This window comes from Helicoverpa zea, chromosome 9, assembly GCF_022581195.2.
Source record: "Helicoverpa zea isolate HzStark_Cry1AcR chromosome 9, ilHelZeax1.1, whole genome shotgun sequence".
NCBI classification, from domain to species: Eukaryota; Metazoa; Arthropoda; class Insecta; order Lepidoptera; family Noctuidae; genus Helicoverpa; species Helicoverpa zea.
The window spans coordinates 2553468-2575050 of record NC_061460.1 but is presented as its reverse complement, the minus strand read 5'-3'; the positions used below and the strand labels follow the sequence as shown (position 1 = coordinate 2575050).

The 21583-nt window shown below is 39.1% G+C and overlaps 1 protein-coding gene across 4 annotated transcripts in view; it reads left to right on the top strand.

The window, feature by feature from the left end:
* The window catches only part of LOC124632942 (axin), a 64204-nt gene extending 42621 nt beyond the window's left edge, over nt 1-21583 (top strand). The window contains exons 3-18 of one of the 4 annotated variants that reach the window (XM_047167960.1): nt 5429-5493; nt 7594-7675; nt 7827-7932; nt 8205-8316; nt 8739-8887; nt 9282-9396; nt 9787-9915; nt 10451-10578; nt 12187-12324; nt 13223-13334; nt 14959-15102; nt 15511-15616; nt 15977-16199; nt 16665-16853; nt 17416-17577; nt 17974-21583. In XM_047167960.1, the coding sequence (XP_047023916.1) occupies nt 7642-7675; nt 7827-7932; nt 8205-8316; nt 8739-8887; nt 9282-9396; nt 9787-9915; nt 10451-10578; nt 12187-12324; nt 13223-13334; nt 14959-15102; nt 15511-15616; nt 15977-16199; nt 16665-16853; nt 17416-17577; nt 17974-18097 (1971 nt within the window). In that variant the 5' untranslated portion in view covers nt 5429-5493; nt 7594-7641 and the 3' untranslated portion in view covers nt 18098-21583. Of the gene's footprint in view, nt 1-5428; nt 5494-5823; nt 5962-7593; nt 7676-7826; nt 7933-8204; nt 8317-8738; nt 8888-9281; nt 9397-9786; nt 9916-10450; nt 10579-12186; nt 12325-13222; nt 13335-14958; nt 15103-15510; nt 15617-15976; nt 16200-16664; nt 16854-17415; nt 17578-17973 lie in introns of those variants that run through there. The other 3 variants (XM_047167962.1, XM_047167961.1, XM_047167963.1) reach the window with 3 other exon arrangements.

Sequence of the window (21583 nt, the reverse complement as noted above, 5' to 3'; positions counted from 1 at the left end):
CTACAAGGTTTTCTCCGCTAATTATAATTGTTAGTTATTAAAGGGAAGGAAGACTTCATCACCGCCTAGGTATAATTGACTCAGGAAATTACATATGCTGGTCTCGTACAAAATACTATTCTCATTATGTAGTGCCTATCGGTAATGATGTTACGTCTCCGGGCTGATTCACTTTACGTGACACGCATCTACTTAAAATTGCCACTAAAGGGAACACGCTAAACATGGACCGAGATATAGGCAATAGTATGAGCATATTTAGATTTACTGACGGTACTTGGTCAAAAAGTTTGGAGAGGGATGCTGCATAAGTTTTGACTACGGAAGAGACTGGTGGACTGGTTTTGATAGTGAGATGTTTAACACAGGCAATAAAAACTCAAAGAAGCTCTAGAGATAAAGCAAAGCCATTTTGGCGTTAGTCAGACCTCACAGGTATTTATTATACTTAAAGGAGTTTTAACTGCAGAATTATATCTCAAAGCAGTCGAGTCTTTCAGAACTGTTAGCGCTACAGATTGAGAAGCTTTGTGTGTGTCTGTGCGGTTACTTCCAAATGCAATGTGTGAGTTGCATCAGCATCAGTGGTTTCGTTTCTAGGTAATCAAAATTGAGGAACTAGAACCAAGTGATTTTATACGTGTCACCTGTTCTAGGTTGTCGGATACCTGCAAAAATTTCCTGCCAATGTAAACGAGGGTTTTACCTTGTCTCCTTATCTCTTTACAATAACGACTTTGTCGGCACTCTTAAAACAGTGCAATACGATATTTAGATGATATCATTTAACACCTTTTCTTCTTTTTCTACCTGACAAGTTCCCAAACACACATCAGTTTTAAAGTTACGTTATCAGATGTTAAGTTTACTCATAATGCTTCACGTCCGGTCATTAACCTGTCACCAGGGAATGCCACAGTCTTCGTCAGGTTTCCGAACCTCAACTGGAGGTAGCTTGCAAACCAAGAAAATGTTCTATAACTTGTAATAAGATATGAATGGAGAACAAAGCCTAGAGCAGATTTTCTTTACGTAGCCGCTTTGTATACTTACTTATATGTTTTGCCCTGTGTAATCCCTAATACATACTCTCGCTATATACTCCATTATATCCTCTTCTTATGTAGATACTAGGTACTCACTTGTGTACTACCATATGTATTCCCCTATATGCGCCTTGATACAGTCAGATTATTTGCAGCTGAAAAGCCATTATTCGATCGATATCTTCTAAAAATCGAATGCTAATTTAGACGTTTTCCGCACAAAGCTCGCGGCCGCGGCAGAGGACGGACATAGGTAATGTTAGTGGGGGCTAATTCGTCAAAGGGCGCGCGCGTCGCTTTGTCCCGGCTTATGGTAATCAACGTAGGCGTTGTGGCCGCCGCTGCGCCGTTCTCTGCATTTAATGATCGGATTTATTAACTAGCTACGTTAGGTGATCTGTTTTACGTAAAGATTTTGGTTAATTAAAGGTTCTTTGTCAGTGCGCGTAGATTGATTAAGTAGATGGAAAAGCGTAATGGCTGAACTAGTTCAAGCTCTGTGTTAATTAGTAGAACTATGCTCTACATCTACAATAATCCCCATACATTTATGATGAAAATAAGCTTAACAAAGAGATCCACTCTGATAATGAACAAACAGAAATTGACAAAAGTTTGATTAGCATAGTTAAAACTATTGCAATCCTATCTACATGACTTCCAAGCTTTGCCTTTTCCGAAATCTAGAGCATAATGTTCATGCGTTTGGAACTAAGTCGATGTATTCACATGAATCACGTGTGAGAGCGACAATAGTGCTGGTCTCACGACGTTTATCTACGTCCCCCTTGCGATATGCATCGCCAATCAAATGATTGTACCCGTTCTAGCCACTGACTACAGCGAAAATACAAATTCTGGACTTCGTAACTGGTCACTGGTCGGTTTCTTGGAGAAGATCAATATTGTTCCTGAGATCAGCAATAAAACATTTCTTAGCTTATTTCTCTTCTATAAGAGCAGATGATTGTCTTTCTTTATTTCCCAAAACTTTTTCTTTATCACATCTAATTTCAGGGTTTTATGAATACTCGTGTCAGACCAGCTTGGCACACCGCCTCGACCTTTTGTCAAATCCGGCAACACATTTAATTTCTAACTTATTGAATTAGCTACGGACTTTGTGCTGAAAGGAACAAGGATGTACGACACCATTAATATGCCAAGTACCGACAAGTTAATCATCAAACACTAATTACCGCCAAGATGATGCAATTGAAGCGTGTGCACTAACAAAGGAAAATCCTGCTTTACTTTAACACCTACAAGTTGCAATTTAAAAGAATGCGTATGCAAATGTCTCGTTATTCTTTGCGCATACAAGTCGTGGCACCCTGACTCCGTCTGGCACTCAAGGCGGCACTCGACGTCGGAGTAGGTGCGACAAATCGCAACTCCCCACATTGTCGTATCCAAAGAGTTGCAGGTTTAGGTGGTGCGCGGTATCATCGGCGAGTCAAAGGGCGCCGACAAAGCGTCGCCGCGGCGCGGTGCGGGCGGCATTAGCGGCCCGTTTGATACCCCCACCCTCGCGCAGGGTTGACAACCAACCGCGACCTACGACAAACCGGTCGCACGATACCGACCATCTAAGTTTAATTGCTTTTTAAATGATGTGATGGATTAATTTTGTTTGACGGATTTTCCTCTCGTTGAACTTTGAGAACATTGAGGATTTATTGACTGAAGTGGTTAAGTAATCCCCCGGTTCTGCTGGATATATGCGAAATTAAACCGTTTCCTTCCAACAGTAATATTCAGGTATATGATTCACAATCTGCCTTTGTCTCTCAAAGTAAGGCTGTACAAAGCAACCGCCAGTGATGTTAATTACTTCAGTGTTGTAACCGTAGCGCTGAACTTAGTTTTATTAATCCTAGATCTATGCGAAGTTAATAGACTTTTCATAGAAGATTACAGGCAGCCCTATCGCCTCCCCACAGGCCGGGCTCAAAGTGAGTGTGTTACTCTTTAACCTGCGCGATTCGCGACCGGCTAAACTTACCACTCCGCTAAATAAAGTTAAAAGGCTCCTCAAGCTTTGTCTCGGCCCGCCTTTGATGTACGGCGAGAACATCCCCCGCCGGCCTCCACACCTCCCTGCCTCACTTGCAAACAGTTTACCGCAAGCTGGAACTATTGCCCTTAATGCCTTTTCCGATTGGGTGTACGGTGTACCCCTCCCGATTGATTAGTGTGTTGTTTAGTGCCAAAGGAATTTCTCAGGAAGCAGCCCGATCAAAGTGGCCGAGCCCCTTTGATGAGTGAACGCTAATACGATGAATCAGTACCCTTATCATTTTGATCTCTTGTTACCGCTGCTGGCTACTATTATTGATGTATTGGGACGGGACTTTGGGACCCCTTTCAAAGGTTTTTCGCATTTAACTGATACATCGTTCGGTATCAAACAACCTCTAAGCTTAGTGCTGATTGGGACTTCTGCTCTATACTGTTATGCTTTGAATCCTGGAATTCATTAGTCTTCCTTTGCTACGCCGTAGTCAGATAAAAAATATCATTCAGAGAAGCATATTATATTTACATACGTTCCATGAAGACCTGCGCGGAAGAGCGGACATTCTAGTAATCCCAGTAGCATTCAGAAAATATCATACGAAAAAAATCATAATAAAGTAGCAAAAATACACAAAAAAGACTTGAAAGAACTTTCAAAGGAAAGCAATTTGTTTGGGCGTAAGTAATGTTATACAAGTCGTATTAATACGTAGCTAAGCCACGCGCCAAAAAAGCAAAACCTCTTCAAAGGATTTATTTAGGCTTTAGTCTGTAATCAGTGATTCTTTTATCTGTGACTGTTTCACTTAAATACCTATAATTAACTTTTTACATTTTCTTTCTCTCTTTTTTAATGTAATCCGCGAATGGCGGCCCGAAATGAAAGGACTACTGGCGCTTTGATCTTGCTGACTTGTAAAACCAATCATACAGACGTATTTTCCCTTTTAACTTCACTTCATAGAGAATTTGTCTGTACTCATTGACACAGTAGTGAAATTAGGTTATTTAACAACGACCTCGGGATCTTATTTGTTGTGTTGTATCTCATGTGTTTAATTTAGATTGGTGACAAAACGTTTTCACTGAAAAAAACTTTTAAAAATAGATGTTTCAGTTTTGACGGTTTTTACTTCTAAAGCTCAAAAGTTAGCATAGTTACACTATTCATAACTCAATGTCCAATTCATTAGTCCAATTTAAGTGTAAAGGCAAATTAACCAACAAACTAAGCATACATTATCGAGCCTCAAATGAATTAAAAGCCCCTAGGAGCACACAGGTACAAACAGAATGTTAGTAAATCCGTTTCAGTGATACGGCTCGGACTTTGCGAAAATTCAATTAGTGTAATAACAACGCACAGTTCCATTATGCCAATCAAAGGGAAACGAAAAGTTTGCGCACATCAAAGAGTCGCTTAGTGCGTGCTCTCGGCTAATGACGCTTTGGGGGCGGGCCTTTATCGATATCGATAGTCGATTAATCGCTACAGCTAATGAAGTTATAGGGATGTTCGCCGGTATCGATACAAGATCAGTCGCGAACGTGAAAAGCATTATTAGCGGGGGAGTTAAATTTTATTACCAAAATATATTTAGACAAAATGTACGCTAATAAGTTGTTTTAACGTGGGACTATTTTGGTTTATTGATGTGTCAATTATTATGTGAAAACGTGTTTTATGATTGCGGTACTGAGTTAATTGAGATGTGAAAGGAAAGAAGGTTTCCAACCTTTCATGTCAATCGAAGATGAGGTTAAAGGTGATTTTATGTATGTTACGATAACGAAGACGGAGGTCCCTATCAGGCTTCAGATTCACGATTTGTGATGAAGAAGGTCGAGTTATTTATACAAGGCACGAATTCATTAACATATATGAAAACTATTAACTTCAATTAATTTGATAATTCGAGACCCTAGCGACAGTCAAATTACAATAGCTAAATAGCACATACCTACAAGATTTTGACAAATCAATTTTGCCGTCTGTCTGATCTTCGTGAAATCAAATATCGGTGCTATACTTGGAGAAACCTCTTTGATATCTATCTATTCATTTCATCTGTAAATCGAGTTGGAATCCTCAAATTAATTCGCCTTCTAAAGGTGAATATCATGATATAGCTATACACCTACCTAAGTATGTAGCGTACACAAACACAACTTATGTACATACATATACGTACTTGTGAAGTACACCTCATGGGTAATGGCATTATAATTTTTATTTCTTCTGAAATACATATAATAAGTCATTTTATATATTTTTTGCCAATAAATAATAAAGTTTCATTGATATTAAGTAGACATGACAAGACATTAATTTTCTGAACTAATTAAATGTTTCATTGTTTCAGATAATAACAAAGCAGATAGACAAGACACAAACAGCAAAATGCAGCGGCATTAAGCTGCTACATAGGTATCTATATGTAGAAACTTTTACAATTACTCTATGTTACACCATAAAATACCGTACCATATCTGTCGTGCGAAAGAAAGAAATTATATATTTTAATTTAATTAATTATTATATTTGAAGTAAGTTCTTAATTACTGAATGGTTTCTCAAGTTCTCGATGAGCTTTTTGGAACGCTTATTGCCATCTAGCGGGATTCGTAAACAGATGGAGTACGTGCTTCGCGCGCTTTTGACGTGATTCATGGCGTCGCTGAAAGATGGCGGTAGACGACAGCTGTCTGGCCGCCTGTCTGTCATGGCTGGCTGTCAAACTTATGTCAAACACGCTGTTGTATACAAAACCGACTCAAGCTAATTTATTATTTATTTCAAAGAAAGTTTTCAATTAATGTCATCACTCATGTTGCCCGTTTAATTGGTGTACCGGTCTTCTAAAGTAACGTGACAAGTGAGAATATTAGTTTTCATGTAAGTTTTCTCTCATTATCGTTCTATAAATACAGTCCTTCCGGGTTTCGGCATGGTATTTCGGCATAAATAGCATTTATTGCCGTCAATTCTGTCCGTGATGATCCGTTATAAGATAAAACTGAAGGTCTCGTGTTGTTCCCGATAGTTTATTGATAATATTACACGTTGTGATTGTTACCGCGACGTTAATTTTACGAGCCGTGCCTTTGTTTACAACTTGTTTCCTGTGTTTATGCTCGTCATGTTCACTGAAAATTTGTTCAATTCGGTACAATGCGACGCTTTGTAATACTCTCGCATCGTGACCTGCTCAAAAAACTTTTATTCCAGTTAGTAGATTTCTTTACTGGGTAATTATAAACTTTCAAACTTCACTTTATGTCTAGAAAATGTATTCCATAATGTTAATAAAATTGTAAAGTTTGATAAACACTAAATGTATGAGGAGTAATGCAATATCCAACACTATAAAAATGTTGGTCTCCCCATCTTTAAGCCTTTTTACATCAGTTATTGATTTCATATTTATAATGAACCCTATCATAAATACAAGTTCTATACAAAATGTTAGGCCACGAGATAAGTCCGTACCCTATTGTGTTGAACATTCAGCCCCCGTCTACGGATGTCTTTCACTCGGACCACTGCGGTAGCGTTGTGCAGTCGTGCTGTTGTTTAAAGAAGACATTTTCTGAATAAACATTATTAATAGCAAGTTATAATATTCAGTAATAATTCCATAAACTGCTATAGCACAGAAGTGTATTGTTTGTTTAAGCACAATGAACATGGTAAGGTCTATTATGATGTTTTTTAAGACCCTATTATGATTTTTTGCTTCATAACTAGCTTATTGAACCATGAAGTTATGATTTAATTTGTTTTGACATGCTCTTATTATGATTTGGCCCTTTTCTAACATACATTTTGGAAAGGTGAATAGCATTTAAAAATTAATATTTTGTGCTGCGTTTATATTAGGAATATTTTTTGTGTGTTAAAGTAATAATGAAATATGATATTTTATTCCTCATACGTGGATAACACATAAGTGGATTAATTTGTAATGGTATAGCTTTCACAGTAAGTTTCTATAGCATGTTCGGTTCAGTTGTGATGTTTCCTTCCAGCACCGATCGATGACGGAGACTCTTGACTTTGGCACGCTGTCTCATTTTTTGTTTGCTGTCCCTTTTCATCTTATACAAATCAAATACACTGGATATGATCCTTATTGTTTGCCATATTGATTTTTTATGTGGCTTGGTGCGCAGTTCTTGTGTCGTTACCACATTTTGATGTCTGAACGGGACGCTTGGTTATATTCATAAAGTTTTTTGTGTGTTATTAATGCTTTAGAAAGCTTATCCTTCTCAATTACACTATAAATAGTGTTAACTTGCATTTGAGAGTGGAAGTAAAGTGTTTTTTTTTAACATGGGTGTAAAACGGCTTGGTAATTCATACCTCATAGGAAAATTTGCATCAGAGGTAAAATAGGAGTGAGAGTGTAATGAATTGATTCAAGCAATATATTTGTCTTTCTTGCTATTATAGCAGTCATAAATTTATCAGTTTCCTCATAAATTAGTTTTTTTTATTTTATTGATTTTTATGTGTTTTGTGCAGGTGGTGTCTCGCCATGCAGCGCGCGGGTGGGAGAAGGGCCTGTGCGCCATGAGCCACACTCCTATAGGCGGCCACCCGCAAGGTAATAAGATCATAATCTTTAAAGATTTTCCTGCAATTTTTAGCATTTTTCTTCCATATGAAGAGTTATCATTAATGTCGATTTGGAGTATTTTAGCTGCTGTGTTTTTTTTTTTCTGAATTGTGAGTGTAATCAGTTTTTTGGTGTTCAGGTTGGGAGCACAAGCTTGCCGACAGGTCGTCGCTGCCGCCGGCTTCTGGGGAGGAAAAGAGCAAATCTCAGTCCAAATATGTGTTCGCACAACCACATCTGTCCAAGTAAGTGTTATTTACATACCTTATTTGTTACAGTCATGTCCTTGTGATCTAGAATATTCCATGTGTAATAGTTTTCTGGTGTCAATTTTGGGCGTCATAAAGAGTATATCATTTTTGTGGGATATTTTATGTAAACCTTTGCATGCTCGCCTGAATATAATGGATCTACAAGCCTGCTGGCAGTATAGCAGTAGCCCTAAAGATGATGAAGATAGTGTGACTGATTTCTCATGGCGTTTAGGGCACATATTGACCGGTGCTTTTGTCTTCAGAGTCAGTATGGCGTGGCGCGAGCAGACGGAGGGTTCGTCTGGGAGCTCTGCGCGCTCGCCCGCCTCGCCGCCCTACATGCGCTGGGCGCGCAGTCTGCACGAGTTGCTCGAGGTCAGTTCACCCAATTGCAGGTTTACACATATATTTATGCGAAAATTGAATTGTTTAAGGTTAGCTTTTCCGCCTTTTTGTTTCACCCACATTCCGGAGGAACTTCTACCAATTCAGGGTACCAGCTCCCTGCATATCAAATGTCCAACCGTTTGGACACATACCTGCTTTGTGTGGAGTACATATCATGCATCTGACATTTAGGACGTACCTACACGGTGCAAGTGTAGTACTTGCGCATATTGAGGCACATGCATGTTACATGCATTTAAAAAACGTGCAAATACCAATCCGTGTACGATGCGTGCGTGCGGGTCACTTGCTCATGTTAACTTGCTCCAGTTACATGCACTGTGTAGACGCACCCTTAATGTAAACCCAATCTCAACTCTGTTATTAAGAAGTATTGTCTGTGTACCCAGGACGCGGAAGGAGTGCGTCTATTCCGCAAGTACGTGGGCGGCGCGGGCGGGCTGCACGTGGACCGGCTCAACTTCTACTTCGCGGTGCAGGGCCTGCGCCAGGAGTGCGACCCCAACAAGATACGCCAGGTCGTCTCCGCTATATACAAGTGAGTATTTTGTACTGGCTTTGACAAACTTATCATCGTCATTACGTCATTGCAGGGATCCAGCAGAATACCAGCGTCAAGTGACACAAGCTGAGCTTGGCTCCCATTCGGTGCAATAAATTGATTTAAAAATTAATTGATTAATGAATTGATAAATTAATTGTTTCGTTATTCACTCCTATACTGTGTACATACAAGAGGCTTACGGCAGTTTGAGGGGGCCTTCTGGGCTTTAAGCTACATCTTATTAGAAAAGAAACTTATTGAGATGTTTTGCTAAAATGGTTCGTTGTAAGCGGCCTCATAAATGCAATATTCTTACGTTCACAATTTATACTGCCTACTAGGCAATTTCAAGGCGGTACTTACATAAGGATTCTTCTTGTTTGTCCAGATTCCTCCGCAAGTCTCAGCTAGCGATGCCAGAGGAGCTGAAGCAGCACGTCAAGCAGAGCCTCAAGGATGGCGCCAACATCGAGAAGACTATATTCGACAATATGGAACAAGAGGTAACTGCAATTCCCTGACCAATGGATGTCAAATATGACTGAGGCCAAAGTTCACTGTCAACATAAATGTCAGTTTTTTTTAAACTAACTGTTTACTATGATGTCCACGTTCGATTTCAAAGTAATCAGTTGTTTGAAAAAAAAAGACGGAAGTTTGTTTTGTCATTGAAAATGTGCCTAAATCATCAAATTTTAGAATGAAACAGTTGGTTTTATCTTTTAAGAACAATAATTTTACATACTCCCATACCTACATCAGAATAAAATTGAAAAACTAAAATAATTATCTTTAGTTAATTCTATTTAAAAATTCTCAAGATTCTGCTAATCTATTTGACAAAAATCTGTCCTCTAAAAAAGAGCCCCATTCACGGTTGGTTGTATTCGCAGGTGACGCGCGCGATCACGGAGACGACGTACCAGTCGTTCCTGCGGTCGGACGCGTACGTGTCGTACGTCAGCGCCGCCACGCAGCCGCTGTCCTCGCCAGACGCCTCGCCGCCGCATCCGCCTAGAGAGGTATACTATGATGTTATCTTTATTGTTGGAAGGGATGTTTTAGTTGCCTGAAAGATGACATGGAAGGAAGTGCGTGTCAGTATGACGATTGACATGGAAAAATGGAAGCGGAAGACATATTGCGCCGATTTATATTTGGGAAAATATAATTGGGAGCAGGGCAGGAGGAAGAAGAAGAATGTTTTTTGTGAAATATTTATTTTGTGTAAGATGTGGTGAGTAGGTAATATATCAATTTGACGTCAGGGGAAGTTCAAATATTTGTATTTTTTTTTTTCTTTTAAAGATTATTATTATAATAACTGAATTAAGGAGGCCAATTATTGTTAACTTGGAACTTGGGACCCAAGACGATGTATCCTTAAATAGGTATTGAACATTTTTATCAACTGAAACTTTAATTTATTTATTTATATTTCATGCACATTCGTACAATGGCGGACTTAACGCCTTAGGCTTAATCTGTGATATGTCAGAATTTTACCATATTTTTCTCAACATAAATGATGATTTACATCAGACCTCGCTATCCCAGGGTGCAGTAGGAGGCCTAGCGACGCTCCACGAAGGCCAGGAGCTCGGCACGGGCGGCGCCCCCGCGCGACTCACGCACGACGCGCTGCTCGCCACGCAGTCGCGTCGCCTGCACTCCGACGTCGCTCCGTGAGTAGACAGCTTTATTTCACACCACGCTACATACGCTGTACATAGGACTTTAGATATGTCAGATAGATACATAGAGAAACGAAAAATATGTATTTGATAGTATATAACTATATCCCCTGTACTTAAGTCCATCCTTTGTGACGGATTGTCAAAGAAATCTTGGACTAAGGAATGGCTTAAGTAAAATGTCTCCCTGTATAATGAATCCCGACATAGCACACTTAAAAATAACAGAAGTATGTTGGGATACCTTGGCGAGTCTAAAGTTAGCCAATTTTTTTAACCGGCCTTAAAAAGGAGTTCAGTTTTGACCTGTATGTATGTATGTCTAATTCTGCATCATAATTGCCAACTTCATACTCGTCAAGTTATTTTGGAAGTGATCAAATACATGTTTTTTTTTTCTTTAATTGTTGTTTTGTACTTTTATTCAAATAGAGCAGTAGTTGTAATCGATGTTTAGTTTTTATTATTACGTAGTTTGAAGTACAAAACTTATTTTTCTGTTACTAGAATTTGGTTGTTAATAGATTTAGTTTTTATTATGATTTTTTAGTTCAGTTAAAAGGAAACCAAAATTCAAAATTTCAACAAAAACAAGGTATTTTACCTACATACTGACGTATCAAACCATACATACCATAATAAAACAGGGCGGACTGTATCCAAAGACTATATGCAGAGTGCGTTGTACCTAATCAACATTAAATTAAATACGTTAATATACTAGTTCAAATATGTCGATTAGCACAATGAAAAAAAAAAAATGCGAGTATTAGAACACCATATAGGTAAGAGTCAGTCATTACAAACTACGGAAATTCTCTCTTGAAAACTGACAGCTGTCAACTGGTCAAACATTCGGTACTCCTAACTTTATGTCTGCTTTTCACATGATGTTGTAAATTATGAAAACGAAAAATGACTTCTGTGGCTAAACTACTGAATGGTTTAGGTTATTTGTTTTTACAATTCGCCATAGAATATCATAAAGTATATGTGATAGAATTTATTGTGATTAGGTACGACACACCCGATATAGCATTCCAAAATTTCATAATAATCTTGAACACTCAAGTGTTCAAAGTACCAGACCATGCCATAAGAAAATGAACTTTGTAACAGCCACATTAAGATTCATATTGTTGCCCTGAGCAGTCCGTCCATGTAAAACAAATGATAGTTGTGTGTCCCCGCATGAGCGATGCAGCCCTCGACCGTTTGGTTTCGCTCCAGCTTGACTGATGTTCCTGTATTGTTTGCCCCCATGTTTTGTTCCGCGCTGCATGCTCGCTGCGTTCGCCGCATTACACGCTAAACGCTCTGTCTTGCCACCTCACGTTTATTACGATGCCCTTCCGCAAATCCAACCCTTATTTTCCTACTAATCCTGCAAATGTAAAAAAAATATTTAAAAATAATAATTTTAAAATCTCAAAAATAAAATATTTTTTCGACAAATCATGTACATAATACATTAAAAAACATGAAAATGACTTATTTTTGCCTCCGCTTATTTTATTTTCCATCCGATTTTTTGCCAAAAAATATCCGTCCCTTCATCCTCCAACCCTCCCGTGTACCGTATGACACCGGGTGGCACAGGCACCGCAAGCGGTCAGTGTACAGTGCGCACGTGTCGTACGCGGGCTACTGTCCCGCGTCGCGCCAGGACTCGGAGCGCGCGAGCCTCAGCAGCGGCCGCACCGACTCCGATGCCGTCTCGCTGTCCGGCAGCAGTGTGTGAGTATCACTTACGTAGTTACAGTGTACAGTGCGCACGTGTCGTACGCGGGCTACTGTCCCGCGTCGCGCCAGGACTCGGAGCGCGCGAGCCTCAGCAGCGGCCGCACCGACTCCGATGCCGTCTCGCTGTCCGGCAGCAGTGTGTGAGTATCACTTACGTAGTTACAGTGTACAGTGCGCACGTGTCGTACGCGGGCTACTGTCCCGCGTCGCGCCAGGACTCGGAGCGCGCGAGCCTCAGCAGCGGCCGCACCGACTCCGATGCCGTCTCGCTGTCCGGCAGCAGTGTGTGAGTATCACTTACGTAGTTACAGTGTACAGTGCGCACGTGTCGTACGCGGGCGGCAATATGGGCACGTGTCATATGTGGGACAGCGGTACGGTGGGCACGTAACGTTCGCGAGACATTTAACATATTTAATATCAAGTAAGAAGACGAAATGGTAAGTTCAAACCAGGTAAGTGTCACATTGTTGTAATCATTAGCTAGCCTAGATTTTATGAATTAGTTTTTTCTGTATCTTTGAGCTTTAGAACTGCTTAATTTTATAGCAACTAATTTACCATTTAGACCCCATCCGTGTGATACGCATTAACTTGCATCAGATCGAAAACCCTTATGACTAACTGACATAAGAATCGATTTGTTAGTCGATATTTTTTGTGTTTACAGATACTATTTTAATATCAAAGAAAATTTTCACTTTTACAAGTTTTTCAAGGACACTTTCATGAATATTTTCAAAATTTTACCCACCACACCTACTAAATCTGAATTTTGAATTCATATTTCCTAGTAAAACTGGAACTAAAATTTAAATTCCATACTTGAAGCAATCTTCCATCACTATGTCTTTCTTCGCACACAAACTAAGGCATATCTTCTATCTCTTAGCGATGGCATGTCCGCGCGGAACGTCCGCGAGTCTCGCGAGTCGCGACATCGACCGCGCCTGCACGGGCTCGACCGTCACGCTGTCATCAATAAGGAGCAGGATACTGCTATGGTGAGAATAAACACAATGCAATAATACAAAGAAACATATATTTTGAATTGAAAGATTAATTATTTATCTCCTAAGTTTTCAAATTGGTTTATACAGAATTTTAGGTGTATTTCTTGTATTTGTATCCATAAACTTAAAATAAACCCAATTATACTCAACTATAAGCCGCATTCAAATTGTTTCATAGGCTTAGGACCTACAATACCACATAAAGATGCATGCGTCAAACTTATGATATCCTCGTCCTTTTGTCGAGGTATGTATTCTAAACTTACTGGCTATCAATTCAATCAATCAATTTATTCCCTACAGTTTAATATTATAAAAATTAATCAGCCCCGGATCTAGGGGGGGGCAAGCCGGGGCCCATGCCCCGGGCGGCAAATTCAGGGGGCGGCAAAATCAGGCGGCCGCCTGATTTTAAATCCTACATCACAGATTACCATAATAGTTACTTACAGGGCCGTCTTAACCTATGGTGCAGGGTGTGCGAATAACCCGGGCGCCTCGGCGTCTGGGGCGCCGCGGGAAACCCACCACCAGGAAATTTCGATGAAATTACACCCGTTTGATAAGGAAATTCCATTGTACCATGATACTGACAAGCAAAGTTTCTAAAAAAGTTGCCTTCGCTTTGTTTAATTGATTATTTAGATTATTTTTAACTTTTATTTATTTTATTTACATAATTCCTAGTTTAATTTGTGAGTCTTCAAACAAATATGTATCTTAAAAAAGTTCGCGCTCGCTACGCTCGCGCCTACTTGTTGCTTGACAATATGTATACTTAATCAAGTACTTTTGTGTCGTGGGCTCAAAAAATTTCGCTCTCGCTTCGCTCGCGCAATATTATACAGACATTGCCTTGTTAACTTCATAAGTCAAATCCACACTGTCTTAACTTTTATAAGTCAAATGAGCAAAAAAATATATTTATGGATTCCGACTGCTTGTTACTTACTTTACAGCGCTTTTTAAAACTTATTAACTTTTTGTGTACATTAATCTGTCTCGACTTTCATAACTTACCTACCAAACAAAGTGACTTTCGTTGGTGAAAATAAACATAAGTAGGTAGGCGGGGCGGCATTTTTCAGTTTTTGCCCCGCCTAAAAAAAATTGAAGATCCGGGGCTGAAATTAATAGAGTAGTTAAAATTGAGATAAGGCACGGACGAATCGCAATGTTGACTTTGATTATCGATAACAAACTGCAACTATGCTTTATTTATTTTTTCTGATACTGCAGTCAAGTGCCGCCCTTTGATCGTGAAGTTTTCAATAGAAACGTACAGAATATAAGGAAAACCCTAGATTATATATTCGATCTGAGTCGATATATTTGGAATGACATGAAAAAATAACAAAATTTTCTCGGTATTTTGTGAAATGCTAATGCAGTCGAAAAATAATTCGGGCTGTTATAAGTTTGACTTGTGTATTTTCCTGTCGTTTGTGGTCTAAAAACTCCCGAAATATCGCTCTGAATGTGTCTAGAGAGGTAATTGAAAATCCATTAACCGTTTCAAAGTAAACTGAAATGAACCTACAACAATTTTATATTCAAACAAGTACATATATATTTGATGGTGTTTTTCAATAGATTTATTTGTTTTTTCTACCAGATGATCCCGCGCACGGGTCGCGTGCAAGCGGAACAACTACGTGTGCTGCCGCCGGCGGAGTTCGCGCCGCTACTCATAGAGAAGTTGGAGCGACTGCGCCGTGACCAGGAGACTAAGGAGCGGCTAGAAAGACGCCTTGCTGAGGTAACTAACGTACAAATCTTTACAAAAATACTAAGCATAACCTTGTTTGGTTAGGCTTCCTAAGTATATTCTAAGCGTATTCAGGCTGAGTACCAGTGTTTTACATGAAGTGACTTCCTTTACCCACATGCCTGGGCTACCCCATAGTGAAACCTGCGTTTTAGCTGCCAGTAACGGGTGCCTAATATGTTCGAAAACCTCTTTCCAATGTTGGGTTCGACCAAATGCAATTGAATATTTTACGTGCAGAGTTGTCTATCTGATGTCGACGACTTTTGTAAGACTGTTTTTTATTTTTCATTTTTATTTGCTAAAGATGTCGTAAAGACACAACTATAGACAAACATGTGATTGCTAATAATAATTATGCGTTGTAATTAATGATTTTAATGTATGGTGTCGTTATAGGGTGACGGCGAGGAGGCGTCGAGTCAGGCGCTGCCGCCGCAGCTGGTGGCGGCTGCCATACGAGAGAAGTTGCAGCTTGATGACGACAACGATCAAGATATACTCGGTTAGTACAGGAGCATTGTTAACATGTATTGAGGGAATTAAAGTGGGTTTGTGAGTTTTTTTTAGCAATTTGCATTTTTGGGAAGTGAATTAATTTTTTTCAGCAGATTGACAGTTATCATTATTATACGTATTTTTCTTCATAAAAATTTACTTATAGTCAATGCACACTCTTCATCTTAACATCAAAAGCGACAAAATAATTTTTTCCTCTATATACGAGTTCCCGCCATCTATAAAGCAGAAAAACCTTAGCTTCGAGTTGCCTTAATTTTTGACAGTTTTTCGGACTTCACTAGCTTTTATGTCAATCACTGACTCCTAAATGAATCGAGTGACTCATAGTAGTAACATATTGCAGACCAGCACGTCTCTCGGGTGTGGTCAGAACGCACCCCTGGAGCTTCCCCACCAGGCGGGCGACGTGCACGTGCGCGTCACCACCCCGCGCACGCCGCGCACGCCGCGCACGCTGCACACGCCGCACACGGCGCGAGGCGAGCCCCGTCCGCGCTGTCGGCGGACTCGGGACATTATGACGCGCCGCCTGACTCGCTGCATCACCCGCACTCGCTTACGCGCAGGTATGTAATACGTATGAGTCTAACGGCCATTCCCAATATTCTATCTATCTGTTGTTTTACTTACTAGAGATGAGAATTTGACATTACTTGTATGGTGCTAACGTCAAAACTCCATCTTTAGTAAACAATTATCATCTTTAGTAAGAATATTGGGAACGGCCACAATTCACACAAAAGAACGACATTGATAATAGATTTTTTGTCGTGAAATATATTCCCATGGGCCCCGGATGACGAGAAGGACGTAGACAGCGGATTCATTTACATAATTAAATATGGTAATGCAACCATAACTGCCTTACATAAAACGTTTTACGACAAACCCAAGAACTTAACTCTACTACTTAAAATTATTGGATTCTTAAACTAACACAGGTTGCTTCCTTTACACAAATGTAGGTTAACCTATTTGTTTGATTTAATATTTTTTTTTTAATTTCTCTAATTAACCCTTTCTTCCCACAGATCATTCTCTAAGAAGACCGTCACCGAGTTGACCGACAGTGGAGTCTCCGTAGTATCAGAAGGCGGCGTGGAGCCGCGCATCCTGCTGTGGATGGCGGAGGGCGAGCGTCTCGAGCGCAGGCACGAGCGAGCCTCCTCCGCCGACCGCGACGACCTGCGCCGCAAGGATAAGCAGACGAGGGCTACACGGTAATTATACAAATTAACCAAAGCTCTTCTACTCACTGCCTTATCTATATCTACACTCTCATCACTCTTGTCGCTATTGTCCATCGCACTTCCTCGTCCATCATAATCAGCTCACTTTAAACATTTCTAATCTCTTAAACATCTTTAATCAAACACTAATAAACGCTCAAAATCTTACATGAGATTAACACATACAGTATCGTTTAGATTTTAGATAATACGCGATATTATTTCGTACTGTATTAAATATTTTGGGGGCTGTCTTTTGTGAAATTGACCTGCAAAAAGTGCTGATTTTCAGCGTACTTTGAATAAAAACTTGCAAATTGAAACTTTTCGGCGGCTCGCAATTTCTCTAAAATATCAGCGGACACCAGATCTTGCAAGAGGTGTAAGCTACGTTCGAATACTTAATCTCCGAAATTAGCTGTGAGCCGCCATCAATTTTTTCTAAACTTGAAGGCGTTTTGCCATACAAATTCACCTCGCGACTATTCGCATAAGATTTTCCTCATTAAAATTTTAAATTTCCCCATTTTTATAAAACATTCTCTCCCCGCAGTGGCAGCGGCAGCAAGTCGTCGTCGGCGTCGGGCGGCGCGGAGCACACGGTGGTGGTGGTGTCGTTCCTGGACGAGCCGCTGCCCTACCGCCTGCGCGTGCCCGCCGCGCCGCTCACGCTGCGCACCTTCAAGGACTACCTGCCCAGGAAGGGCAACTATAGGCATGTACATTACGCCATACTACAGCCTTAGTCATCCCCCGAGTCTTCCAACTATGTTGGGGTTGGCTTCCAGTTTTACAAGGAACGACTGCCTATCTAACCTCCTCAACCCATTGGATGTTCAGTGACAGCCGGGACCTACAGTTTAACGTGCCATTCGAAACACAGTCATTGGTGTCCAAGATATGCTTAGAAAGTACATACAAACATAGAAAAGTTGCTTTGGTACGTGCCTAACCTGGAATCAAACCCACGCCCTTATTCTTTAGAGGTCTTTTATTGGCCAATAGACCACCTCGACTTTTTCCTACAAATCATTTAAAGTTATTTTATAACTTTAAATATACTTCCCTACTTTTTCCTACCAATAACATAAAATTGTTCGTCCCATTCCAGATATTTCTTCAAAACCAACTGCGCGGATTTAGACACGGTGATCCAAGAGGAGGTGAGCAGCGACTCCGACACGCTGCCCATGTTCGAGGGGAAGGTCATGGCCCGCGTCAAGAGCATCGACTAGACGCAGCCCACACTCACGCACACTGGGACAACTGACCTCATCTTACTACGTACGGAGCATATAAACCTACTTCAATCTACGTATGGACACCACATGAACCTAACACAGAAATGTCAAATTTCTTCAATAGATTTTCAACCTTATCACAATAAGTGGAAGGTTAATGTTCGATTGGTAAAAATGTACAGATTCCGGTAGGTTTATCTACCGGCGTCTGTACATAGTTACATCTTTGAAAAAACTGTTCAGCTGTAGATTAGCTAAATGTCATTTAATGAATAATTGTTTTATTAGGTTAACGTGAATAGTCTGTCAAAATATCGATAATGTTGCTAAAAATGGTATGAGATTCTAGTTTGCGATTTGGTAAACGAGATCAAGTAAGACTCGTAATACTGTCGAAGTATGAGTAGGATCGAATTTTCTGTCTTGAAAACAATTTGTAGTACATTTTACATAACATTTGTATAACATTTTATTTCTACTTTTCTGTAGAACGAAGCTTTACCCAGTTAAAATTGATGTAACCTAGTCGATTTCCCATTCTTATTTTGTTTGGCATATTATCGATTTTGTATTCCGATAAAATCACTCTTACTTAATCGATTCGATAGAAAAGTATGCTTTTCACTTTGTTAACCAATACAACTTCAAAAACTTATGTTTAAAAACTACCTGGCGTTGTGAAAGGTGTTTACAATAAGAAGTGTGTATAATATCGATACAAATCATATCGATTATATTTTAAATTAATATCGATTATAAAAGATGTCAGTCAGTGTTCCAGTGTGCAGCGAGAGTGACGCCAGTGAGTACGCGTCGCCCTGTCACACGTGTGCACTATTGTTAATGTTAGCCATTGAATTTCATTTTATTATAAACAATATAAGTTAAGTTATCCGAATCAGATAATAAACTTGTAATAACTGTACAGCGACGGCAGGGCGGCTATAGAATATTAAATAAATTATTTATTTTAATAAACGTTACGATAAGTCTAATCGTAATAGGTATAACTGCGCGACATTGTATAAATTCTGTTCCTCATTGACTCTTTAAGCTTTTTTTAATTAATTTTAATTATTTTTTTACTACGAGCTAGTTGAGTACGCTTACTATTGTACGATATTTTTTTAAATCGCAAATTGACGGTATGCAAACATTTTTTTTATATTCCTAGTGTTACATGAATGACTGCTTAGTTTGTATATTTTTAAATTAAAATTTTAGATGTAAAATGACGTGTTCTGTTTAAATATAAAATATAGTTTCGTTAAAATTGGAGATTCGTTATTTGTGATGGGAGTATGAAATATTACCGAAATGGCGCCAAGTGTGCTGGTGATTCGCTCATTCGTTATCATTTAATATAAAGTACAATTAATTTAAAAACTACGTGTAAAATCGAAAATAGCGATTTATCGAATCGAAATGTTGTTCATTACATGTATGAAACGCCAATCCCCAGCATAGTTTCTGCCATTTTGCCGTTCAATTCAAAATTATTGACAAAACTATCGTACGCACGACGGGATCTCAATCAAATATCAATGTAATGAATTAAACTGCACTTTTAAGTGGAGACATGTTTTTATATAAATAATTTCCGTTCCGCAGCTGTGAATAGAACTAATTAGCGAAATAGTTTGTAAGAATAAATTTATGTTTATTCTGTAACGTGACCGGTCTTAGCCGGCTCAGTGGTAAGCACAGTTGATGTCTTTTAGTATCTTTTGAACCTTTTTTACCTACTTAATCTGATTAGTAATAGAGGTTGCTTTCATACTACGTTCTTCATAAAACCGAGAGTGAAATCGATCCCTATTATTGTCAATGTAACTCATAAGGCTGCTATTAGTCTTCTTGTATCCTTCCAATTTCCTATAACGTTAGTTCAACTGTGTCGGCGACTGGGCCAAAGTACTTGCTATACTATCATTGCCAGACTGAGTTTCCCTAAGTCAACTTCAGTTATATTAACTAGTCTACGCCTGCGTTGCACGAAACTTTACCACCGAACTAATATTACGAAATTGTCCCATGTTTATCTACTTTTAACAATAAATATAAATAATGTTAGAACAAACAGTTGGCGGCGAGTGTCGTGCGACGCGGATGGTTCGATACCAGTACTTATTTCGCATATTGTATAATATTGTGTAAGTTAGCATGTCACGTCCGGTCCATTATGTACCAACAGTCCAGCTTGTATTGTTTGTCCAAACTTCTTGCAAAACTCACTGATGTTATGTGACATACTAATTATACCCACAATTATCCCACATTGGAATAATATTTAAATTAATTTCACCATTCAACCTTTTTTTACAAAGTTTCGACAGACGATATAACTTGCAGTGTTGCCATGTAAAATAGAAGTACAGAGGAATGTTGCCAGCGGAGAGTGCACCTAATGTTTGCACATATATGACGAGAATCGGGTGCGGAATCATGTGCCTTCAATGTTGATAAAAATTTTCATAGTTGATGCTTCTAATTAGTTGTAAGTTAACACATTGTAAATATAGAAGTAACGCTACGATCGTTTCGAACTCTTTATTTTTTATTAATTTAATTAAACAAATCATTTTTTTATTTATTGCCTAAGGTTGCGTTGTGACGCCTACCATCAAACACAAAATATCACGATTGTGTAACTCACGCTTTAGATGATCACGTCATTCAGCTTAGAATATGCGTTGTTTAAAAATATTGATAGGAATCCAAAATGCCATTAATTCGGCTTTTAGACGTCGCTCAAATTTATAATTTTGTGTTGTTACAACACAACATTGTTTTATCACTGCCAGTGTCTTTTCCATTTATTTGTAAGTAAAACCTTGCCAATTCGTCTAAAGCCCTAGGTTCGTGTATATTGCGGCTCGGTGTAACTTCACATCTTTACTGTTTTTTGTAAATAAATCGTTATATTTTATGTTTGATGCGCAGTACATTTTTGTAATGCCCAGTAATATGAACATAGACCGCGCGATGCCCGGCCATTTGACAATATGACTGTATAAATAGATGAATTACTATATCGTTTTTAAATTATATTATACGAGGCACTTTCGATGTAAAAGTACCTTTGTACTACCAAAAAGGTCCAACAGAGGCATATCTGTGCGTGTCGTCTTCAATATGCATCGATTACTGTCGATACATACACAGGAAAGATGATCGATTCGAATTGTTATATAATTCGATACCTACAGAACTAAGCCAAGGGCTCAAAACTATATCGGTTAAATAAAATGCTTGTTAAAATTGTAAAAAATATAATGTTTTCCAATTTAGAGTGTACGAATGTGAAGATAAACGATTTGTAATAAAAGCTAAGTATTAATTTCATCAACGATACGACACACGGCCGCCTGTTCGTCAGCGGTCGATGGTTAATAGTAAAAGAATTTCACTAATCTGACTGTATTATTTTTTTATCTAGCACATGTAACATTTAAAAATAAACTGGAACTGTGCCATATG